The sequence below is a fragment of the Teleopsis dalmanni genome, chromosome X, assembly GCF_002237135.1.
Source record: "Teleopsis dalmanni isolate 2A chromosome X, ASM223713v2, whole genome shotgun sequence".
In the NCBI taxonomy this organism is placed as follows: domain Eukaryota; kingdom Metazoa; phylum Arthropoda; class Insecta; order Diptera; family Diopsidae; genus Teleopsis; species Teleopsis dalmanni.
The window spans coordinates 56734413-56745215 of record NC_051848.1 but is presented as its reverse complement, the minus strand read 5'-3'; the positions used below and the strand labels follow the sequence as shown (position 1 = coordinate 56745215).

General features: G+C 30.6%; 2 protein-coding genes across 2 annotated transcripts; one reads left to right on the top strand and one right to left on the bottom strand.

Annotated features, from left to right (window-relative positions):
- Positions 1-6228: 6228 nt before the first annotated feature.
- On the bottom strand, positions 6229-6985 carry LOC119688450 (tetraspanin-33-like). The gene has a single exon (XM_038103129.1). It carries the CDS (start codon positions 6760-6762, stop codon positions 6229-6231), a length of 534 nt encoding a protein of 177 aa, XP_037959057.1. The 5' UTR covers positions 6763-6985.
- Positions 6986-9848: 2863 nt separating this feature from the next.
- LOC119688449 (tetraspanin-33-like) lies at positions 9849-10605 on the top strand. The gene has a single exon (XM_038103128.1). The coding sequence runs from the start codon at positions 10072-10074 to the stop codon at positions 10603-10605; it is 534 nt and encodes a 177-aa protein (XP_037959056.1). The 5' UTR covers positions 9849-10071.
- The last annotated feature ends 198 nt before the right edge of the window (positions 10606-10803 follow it).

Genomic DNA, 10803 nt, shown 5'->3' with positions numbered 1-10803 from the left:
TGAACATGCAGACGTTATATGAAATTGAAATTAATTGGTTTACGCCTCAGTGCAAAAGAGCATATATAGAGTGTACACCTATTATACACTTTACAAAAACAATGTGCGGTTATTTAATTAAATTTTCCTACACAAAGAGTACGAGTATTCAATTTACGCAATTTACAAGTAAATTACGCGCGTTATTTTTATAATTATTGCTGCATTACTGCATTAACGAAATTCAAAATATTTGGAAACAAAATAATTTTAACTGCTATGCATGCATAAATTAAAAATTATAAATTAAAAATTAAAAACAAAGCTTCTTCAATGTAACATTCCATGGACGTTAAGAATTGGTTAAGTCGAAGCAATTGCAATAGTTTTGGTTATATAATATATAGGCAGCCCTGGTAGACGGCAGTAGGCTGCGAACACTCCATCGAGCAGCTTAAAGTAGTTTTAGTGCACTAAATGTATACTAAATAAATAAATAAATGGTAACTAAATTATTTCTTTCTATTGTATAAAAAAATACGAGGACTACTGATTACTTTGGGAATTCTGCTTAGAAAAAATTAACTTAAGTGCATTAATATGTGCTGCACTCGAGTAGTATGACGAGACCTATATAATTTTAAATATGTCAGTTTAGTTTGAGATACTTAATTAAAAAGTTTATTAATAAATATTAAAATTAATTAAGTTTTACATCATATTGCAGCATGAGCAAACTGTGATAATTTTTCTTACAGGCAGTATTACTTCCGAAGACACCCGAAATTTCACTTGAATTAAATGTAGCAAAGTATATATATATCATATAAGTCCACTTGAACTCAAATAATGGCCTATTGTGGCACCGCAGGATTAGCGTTTGTTCATACATAGACTAGCAGTCAATATACGACCAATGTAATTTAGTGTGAACTAGTGCGGAATCTGCTCAGCACCACTGTATCTATGATGACGAGACACTGCGAAATAGAAATGCATGCTATGAGACTGTGTCTACCCCATAATGACTTTTGTTGAGGTTGTAACTCTAAGGATGAGGAGAAGACCGTGCTCCCTCTCACCGATTTGAATGAGCTGTCATCCTGTAATGTTAGGGGCCTGGTCAAGTTTATAGAACTGTCAGTTTGGTTTTCCATTAACTAATTGGGAAGTCGTGACTTTTTTCGGCGTTGGCCGTAAACTAATTTAAATCTATATACGTACCAATGTTATTCCTGTGATACCACAATGGGCCATCTTTTGAGCTCTAGTGTGCTTTTTGGAAACAAGGCCTCCACTCAAACCTACTTATTTACCTCCATATATATTTATATGTATTTTTTTTTTATTGTAATATAAATAAACATTTAACTGGTCAATGATGTAGTGTAGTAGACCCTGGTTCATTCGAAAAAATTGGGTCGATCGCGCATTGTAAAGTGGAAAATGGAAAGGAAAACTCGTTACCAACATAATCTATTTCTTCATAACTTTTTAATGATCGGTGGAACGCTCATAACATTTCTCCATTAACATGCATAAAATCGAAGAAATAGCTTTCACTTATATATTGCTTTATTCTAAGCAGTGGTTTTCACTTTTTCAACTTTTTTAATCCACTTTCTTAATATGGAAAGTTGAAAAGCAAACTGACTTCTTTTCGGCATAGCTTGTTATATTTTACAGTAAATAACTTTTATACACTTTTCTATTATAAAAATCTTATAGAGATTTATACAATATCATATAGATCGGGGCTGTCCAAACCAGATGCGATCGCGGGCCAATACAAAACACTGTACAGTGATTGGAAGGCTGCAGAAATGTTAAATTTAGTTTTATTAATTTATCAATTTAAGTTCATTTAATTGCTATACCAAAAAAATAAAATAATGTAACTTTACCAGAACACCAAACAAAATTTGCGTAATTATATTAGATTAAATAGATATCGCAGACCGCATAAACATTAGCCGCGGGTCGCATATGGCCAGTGGGCCGCACACGGGAAAGCCCTGATGTAGATATCACAAATAATAAAAAATATTAAATATTATTTAGTCTTACATAAAAACCCCATTTTTTAAAAAAATTTTGCTCATCCTATTTAGAAAAGTTAAAAGCTGTCATCCGATAACTGACCATCACTTACTCCTAAATTTAATTTGCTTAATTTTAGAAAAACTGTAATTTGAAAAACTATCAAAACTTTTTACATAAGTAATGGACCTTTGTGGATCATATCTTGTTCTGCAGAATTGAAACTGCAGGTATCGTAATCCTTCTATTAAGCGAACAGTTATTGCCAATAATGTTCAAAAATTTGGCAATAAAAAATCACATTGTTTTGAAAATTTGATTATCACCAATTCGGCGACATACACACGATTTAGTTTTGCTTTTGTACACATTTTGTAAATAGTATATAGAATGAGAATATCTCTATATGTCTCATAAGTTTTCTTTCTAAACGTTCTTCAATTAGCTCTTAATATTAATTAAAAAATATATCAGTTATCAGTATTAAGTATATCAGTTGATAATAGACGTACATCACGAAGCCAGGTTTGGCAAGAATATTATAAAAAGTTGTAGTCAATTCCATCTTGCTTTGAATTTTCAAATATAATATAGTGACAAGTCCATTATTTTACTAAGATTACTATCAACTACAACTTTTGTATTTTTTTAATCAAAAGCTTAATTTAGGTAATAACTCTTCTTCATGTGGCAACAACAAATTAGTAAATAATCTTAGACCTATCCAGGTATAATAAACAAATCCTCGTATCAACCATTAAAACATCCAACTTATTGTGTAACACTCATCTATCTGTATAAACTTGTTAATCCCAGTATATATGAAAAGTGTTGTTATATAGCACCACCTTTGATGTATACTAATAAATCGAACAAGTTTTAAAAAATAAATGCAAGGTTTAGGTAGATTTCCTTACATACAGCATTTTGACTATTTAGTTATTCTCTTGGTGTTATTATAGAACAGCTCCAGATAATCTGATACAGTGTTTCTAACACTGAGCCACATTTTCGACACTATCTACTCATTCTTAAGAGATATATTTACTATAATTGCGAATAAGGACCACGTGATCTTGTATTACGCACCCGAAACCCTTAGTTTCTACATATCGATCGCCCTTTACAGATCCCTTTGTACACATCTGTTGAACAAATGCAAATCAAAAAATTATCTTTCATTTGGATTTAGACTTTCATCCGTTTAAATTTTTGTTGGCCAGCTGCATCCACTGAATCCAAATAAGAATACCCTAAACTTACGTCAAGTGAAGTCAACCCACTATCTGCACCATAGACCACTCTGTACAAGGGAAAAATGGACTCTTCACCAATAAAATAAGTGTGAAATTATTTGACTTATTTGTACGAGAGCCTTGTAATGTCTCTCATACACATATATTCCATTAGAGTTCTTAGATGACGCATACGAAAGTCGAACTTCAAACTTTTTCATTGGATTGCTTCTAACTCTCTACCCAACCATACTGTTATACTAAAAAAGGTCCACAATAACCGTTCCTATACCAGTATTATTTGCGCAAAGAGTTTCCAATTTTTTTTATCATATCTAGAACTCTTTTTTCGTTTAAGGATTTTGTAGTTTCTTTTGAAAATAATCCATTCTTCAAATAGTTTTCGATCGGTATTGTTTTCTTTCTTCTAATGGGTTTCATTTAAAGACTGCTCGCTTTACTTTATCTACAGGCAAGTGAAGAGGTGACTCAAATGGTTATTCAAACATATTTAATCTATAAAAAATTTAATTGCCTATTATTAAAATAATAAAATGATAGCTATAAGCTAAACAATTGAAGAAAATTTTGGAGTTAAAGGAAGGATTTGAAAATTGATTAAACATTCATAAAATATTTTTTCACCTAAATGTCTCTATTGGTTGAACCTAATTCTACGATTGAAAAGTCGTTTCTTAATTACGAACCTCTACTTTAAACAATCAAAGTTTTTGTATTTTTGACTGACACTTATGGGCTTAACTTTCCAGAACTCATTTTATATGTACCATATATAGTTGTATTAGAAGTGAAATGCGTTTTATATGTTATTTATAAAAACTTTAAAATTAAATAATATTTCAATTAGATGGAAATCATGTTTTCAATTATGTAGTGGTAATAATTTACTACATATCTTACAGATGTCAAACTGTTTATTAATTGCATTTATTTTTTGATATATAAAAAAAGATTTCTTAAATTGCTGTCACTTAGTTCCTTAATTTGTGTAAATAATTTAGCAAATCGAATATTTTTTATATTGAAATCAATTAATTGATCAAATAAGCCATATAAGCACGGCTTTTTTATATGATTTTAGCCAACTGACACACAAAACAGTTTGAATAATGACCAAAAGACCTGAGCCCAGTCAATAAAATTTTTATTTTTATTATTATTTTTTTTTATTTTTTTTCTTTTGTTTATTTTATTTTATATTTTTTTTATTTATTTTATTTTTTCTATTTCTTTGTAATAAAAAGTTTTATAAAACTCGTTGTTATATAGAAAACGAGTTCTTTTTACTGGTACAATCATATTGAAAGTGAATAGTGAATAGTGAATAAGGAAGTGGCCAAGTGGAAGACACACTTGGGGTTACGCTGTAATGTGTAATGGGCCAGCGAGTCGACAGGTTTGATTTTTTTTACAGCTGATAACTCCTTTAAACGTTTTGCTAAAAACAAATTTATCTTTATTTTTAATTCCGTAAAGACTTGAAGCAAATTATTATAAGCTGGCCAATACAACAATTTTATAAATAACAACATTAGCCACAAAAATTGCTATAATGATTACTTTTCTAGCCGCAACTGTAAATTAAAAATTTTTTATCGAAAAACAGGAAAAATTTGGCGACTTGCACTCGCGTTTTCATTGCAGGCGAATGCAAATTTATCGTTTGGTCCATTGACTTAGCGGCTTAGTTGAGGCCTGCCTTATCCTATCCTATCTGCTTTTATTAGGCGTGATTCATTGGAGCTAAATTCATGAAAAGCAAATAAAGTGAATATATTGAAAGCTGCTTAAAATGTAAGCAATATGTTATTGATGTTTGGTATAAAATCAAGTTTAAACTTTGTATATAACATAATATAAAAACAATTTAATTACTTAAAAGCCTTCCTTAAACCGTATACTATTTGTCACTTTTTAATATTTTTAATATACAATTTTAATATATACCCACAATTAATTATTTATCTGTGCCTGAATTGGTCAAGCACGGATTTCTTTTAAACGAGATTTATAAGATTTTATAACAAAATTAAATTTTTCAGTGCAATAGTAAATATATTTTATTTTTGTAAGGAGTACTTTAAAAAAATAAAGCCCGATGCATACAACATGTAAAAAATGGTCGATGCCGATCCAAACATTATACAACATATGCATATCGATGACATATGTCATGGAAACATAACTACGAGACCAAAAATTGTCTTATTTAAATAATGAAAATTCACCACAAATAGGGGATTCTATAAAAAGTGGTTTTCGTGCATTAAGAAGTTATTATAGTTGTTATAATCATCCATTTGAGCGTGCACGAATAACAATTGTTATGAGTTAAATAATTAGTCCATTTAACTTTACGTTTTGCAATTTTAGTTGATCGTATATTTTTCTAAAAATAGGCGAGGTTGTTTGCATCTGGGCAGTTATTGACTAGAACCAAAGCATCAGACCGTCAGTTCGACGATAAGAAATGCTGATTTTTGGTAATTGGTTAGTAATTGGTGTCATGATGTAAGTGACTTTGAAAATATTGAATACGGAAGAATTGCAAAAATATGTGGAGCATTCTTGTAATAATAAAACTTTGCGAATTTAGCAAAATAAATTATACAACTATGGGAAAAACCCAATAACGTAACTAGGTCATATATTGGATTTTTGCATCAAGTTTAGGTATATAAGACGAGTTCAAAATTGGAACTGACGTCTTGGAATTGTGAAGAGGTTAAGCGCAGTAGCGCTTGACCAAGTATTAAAGAGTGTAAAAAAGTGAAAAGTGAAGCGTAGTAGCGCTGATATATATTGGAAATAAATAAAGTAATTGCGTCATTGTATAACTAAAGAAAAGTGTATTATTTTTACGGGTTTTCTGGAAGGACTATATCATCATCACCATCACCTCAACATCCTCAACTAGGTCTATATTATTTGGTTAAAGAGGAAGCAACAACTTCTACTCGGAACCACAACATTTAAACTCTTGCTGTGCAAAATCGATTAGATTTTGTAAATCTGAATCATCACGGTAAGAATGTATTATTTTATCAGTAAATTTGTCTTCCAAGAATGAATTCATATTTTGAGGAAATACAAAACCCATAATTGCAATTGCCATTTCAAGTAGGAAAAACAATAAAAGACACATAGAATAAAATTTCAGTAGACAAGTATTTTCACGTAGAGCACCCAAACAGCCAGCGAAGCTCACAACAAAAACAACTACTCCAGCAATAACCATTACAAGCGATATATTTAATATAACATCATAGAAAGTTTCTAAACGTACCCAGCCCGTTGAATGCCATTTGTCCATGAATGCGTACATACCAATGCCAAGCAGGAGTCCACCAAAAAGCCAGAATATGGAGTTTAACATAAATATCATATACTTTACGCAAGAGCTAACGTACGTAAAATTATGAATTCTTGGATGCATATCTCTTACTTCTATACCACAATACCCGCTGTGATGGCGATAGTTACTCATTGATTACTTTGTACTTGTGTGAATTATTTGCACTCAAATTGTCCAATCAGTTTATTAGGGGGTGTGTTCAGATATAAGTTGATGAACGCTGTTATATTTCAGCAAGTAAATTATATTGCTCAATTAATCAGTGGCTTTTACAATTCCAAAAAAAACCTTAGTTTATTGTTTAACATTAAGGTAGGCAAATTTAACGTTTTTCCAGTTTTCTTCTTTGTGCTGTTAATTACACTAGTTTACAGCCAAAAATTTCCAAAGACGAGACTCATATTTTCTATAGGGAAATTTTCCGTAGAACTCGAAAATCATAACGATTTTTTTTTCCTATGTACCGTTTTCGTTATTTTGACTTTTCTCAAAACATCACCCTGCATATTCCCCCATAGCTTTTTTTCTGAAGTTATCTCGGTAGTATATTATATATCAAATTAAAGGTGAAACTTATACCAATATTTTGAGTTACATAACGTTAATGTAACTTACTTAGTTTAGCTGCTATAGCTAGAAATGTGCAGATGAAAAATGTTTTTTTTACGCTTTTTTCAACTTTTTCGGACTCCCACAAATATATTAAAAAAAAATTTTTTTTTTAATTAATGTTAAAGACTGTTTTAGTACAAATATTTTGAGTGGCTTAACATAAAAATCGAATAAAAATTTCAGAAGTTATTCGCCATTTTCCAAAGTTGCCCAAAATAGTGGGTTTTATTAAGAAGTCAGAAAAATCATTTTTTCGAATTTATTTTGTAAAATTTAGAGTGCAAATCAAAACTGTATTATGCAAAATTGCACAAATTTTATTTAAAAAATTAAAATTAATATTATTTAATATTAATATATTGCATTTTATATAAAAGTTTGACGTCGAACGTTAGTTTATTAAACTACTAATTGGTATTATATGATACCATACGATTCTTTTTGGGATTTGCTATGGCTAAGCAAGATAAACCGGGGACTTCTAATGGAGTGTGTCTAACCTGCAGGATTACACTTAAAAGGTGGTTTACTGGAAGAAAACAATATTTGAACTTTTGTGTACCAATATTTTGGAAAGAGGTTGTAAACCATTCTCAGTGTTATTTCTGCATCATAAATCTTAAATGTATGACGTCGCCAAAGAAAATAAGATTTCTGAAGTATCCAGAAATAGTATCAGTAATTAAGCCAGTTTCACGAAGCAATGCGACTGCTCAACCAACTCCACCAAATATGCAAGACAACAATAGTGAACATGAAAATAAAGTTTTATTTGAGAGTTCTACGAGTGAAACCGCAAATCATTTTATATCACAAATTGAATTAAACGATTTAACTAGAGACTTACATTTATCAAAAGCTCATAGTGAGCCTCACGTCTTCACGTCTCCAACAGTATAACTGCTTAAGTGAATCCACAAGAGTAACTGAATATCGCAACAGAAGCAAAGCTTATTCATTTTTTCTCAAAAAATTCCATCAAACTGTTTATTGCAGTGATATTAAAGGTCTTTTTAAGAAATTGCAAATAAGGTGTAATCCTAGCGAATGGTGTCTTTTACAGATAGTTCAAAATTTAGTTTAAGATCTGCTGTTGTTCACAACGGCAATGAACTTCTCACTATACCATTAGCGCATGCCGTTGGGGTAAAGGAAACCTATGATGAAGTTGCGAAAGTTTTAAAGTTAATTCAATATAACGAATTCAATTGGAAGCTATGCGCCAATCTAAAGGTTGATTTTTTGACTAAAGTACAGAGCAACAAAGGATCATTTCCTACGTTCATCTTAGCCAAAAAACGAAGATCTCATAATAGGAATTCAAAATATCGCAAATAAAGCTCTTATTGAACCGTGTCAGAAAGTTTTGCCACCTTTGCATATAAAACTTGGCCTAATGAAAAATTTTGTTAAGGCTCTGTAAAAAAACGAAACCCCTGTGTCCGAATATTTTACACATTTTTTTCCCGGCATTTCTTTTGCCAAAATTAAAGAAGGAATCTTTGTTGGACCACAAATCAAAAAACTGATGAGGGATGAAAAATTTAATAATGTGTTAAATAAAGAAGAGTTGAAAGCATGGACTTCGTTTAAGCAAATGGTTATCGGCTTCTTGGATAACGAAAGAGATTCACTTTATAGAGAAATTATTTCATCTTTAATTGAAAATAACAAAGTTCTTGGCGCAACTATTTCTCTAAAAATGCATTTCGTGCACTCTCGTGTGGACTTTTTTCCTTCAAATCTCGGTGCAGAATGTGATGAACAAGGTGAAAGGTTTCATCAGAATATCTCTGCAATGGAAAAAAGATATCAAGGGTATTGGGACGCAAGCATGTTAGGAGATTATTGTTGGACAATTATAAGAGAAACAAATCCTACACACTATAAGAAGTTTGCTCAAAGTACATATATACCTCACTATAATATATAAATTAACTTTCAATAATGCAGTTCCACGTTCGACGTCAAACTTTTATATAAAATGCAATATATTAATATTAAATAATATTAATTTTAATTTTTTAAATAAAATTTGTGCAATTTTGCATAATACAGTTTTGATTTGCACTCTAAATTTTACAAAATAAATTCGAAAAAATGATTTTTCTGACTTCTTAATAAAACCCACTATTTTGGGCAACTTTGGAAAATGGCAAATAACTTCTGAAATTTTTATTCGATTTTTATGTTAAGCCACTCAAAATATTTGTACTAAAACAGTCTTTAACATTAATTAAAAAAAAAATTTTTTTTTAATATATTTGTGGGAGTCCGAAAAAGTTGAAAAAAGCGTAAAAAAAACATTTTTCATCTGCACATTTCTAGCTATAGCAGCTAAACTAAGTAAGTTACATTAACGTTATGTAACTCAAAATATTGGTATAAGTTTCACCTTTAATTTGATATATAATATACTACCGAGATAACTTCAGAAAAAAAGCTATGGGGGAATATGCAGGGTGATGTTTTGAGAAAAGTCAAAATAACGAAAACGGTACATAGGAAAAAAAAATCGTTATGATTTTCGAGTTCTACGGAAAATTTCCCTATAGAAAATATGAGTCTCGTCTTTGGAAATTTTTGGCTGTAAACTAGTGTAATTAACAGCACAAAGAAGAAAACTGGAAAAACGTTAAATTTGCCTACCTTAATGTTAAACAATAAACTAAGGTTTTTTTTGGAATTGTAAAAGCCACTGATTAATTGAGCAATATAATTTACTTGCTGAAATATAACAGCGTTCATCAACTTATATCTGAACACACCCCCTAATAAACTGATTGGACAATTTGAGTGCAAATAATTCACACAAGTACAAAGTAATCAATGAGTAACTATCGCCATCACAGCGGGTATTGTGGTATAGAAGTAAGAGATATGCATCCAAGAATTCATAATTTTACGTACGTTAGCTCTTGCGTAAAGTATATGATATTTATGTTAAACTCCATATTCTGGCTTTTTGGTGGACTCCTGCTTGGCATTGGTATGTACGCATTCATGGACAAATGGCATTCAACGGGCTGGGTACGTTTAGAAACTTTCTATGATGTTATATTAAATATATCGCTTGTAATGGTTATTGCTGGAGTAGTTGTTTTTGTTGTGAGCTTCGCTGGCTGTTTGGGTGCTCTACGTGAAAATACTTGTCTACTGAAATTTTATTCTATGTGTCTTTTATTGTTTTTCCTACTTGAAATGGCAATTGCAATTATGGGTTTTGTATTTCCTCAAAATATGAATTCATTCTTGGAAGACAAATTTACTGATAAAATAATACATTCTTACCGTGATGATTCAGATTTACAAAATCTAATCGATTTTGCACAGCAAGAGTTTAAATGTTGTGGTTCCGAGTAGAAGTTGTTGCTTCCTCTTTAACCAAATAATATAGACCTAGTTGAGGATGTTGAGGTGATGGTGATGATGATATAGTCCTCCCAGAAAACCCGTAAAAATAATACACTTTTCTTTAGTTATACAATGACACAATTACTTTATTTATTTCCAATATATCAGCGCTACTACGCTTCACTTTTCACTTTTTTACACTCTTTA

Bases quoted from the DNA above. Each gene is read 5' to 3' on its own strand.
- LOC119688450 (XM_038103129.1), bottom strand. From the start codon at position 6,762: ATGAGTAACTATCGCCATCACAGCGGGTATTGTGGTATAGAAGTAAGA.
- LOC119688449 (XM_038103128.1), top strand. From the start codon at position 10,072: ATGAGTAACTATCGCCATCACAGCGGGTATTGTGGTATAGAAGTAAGA.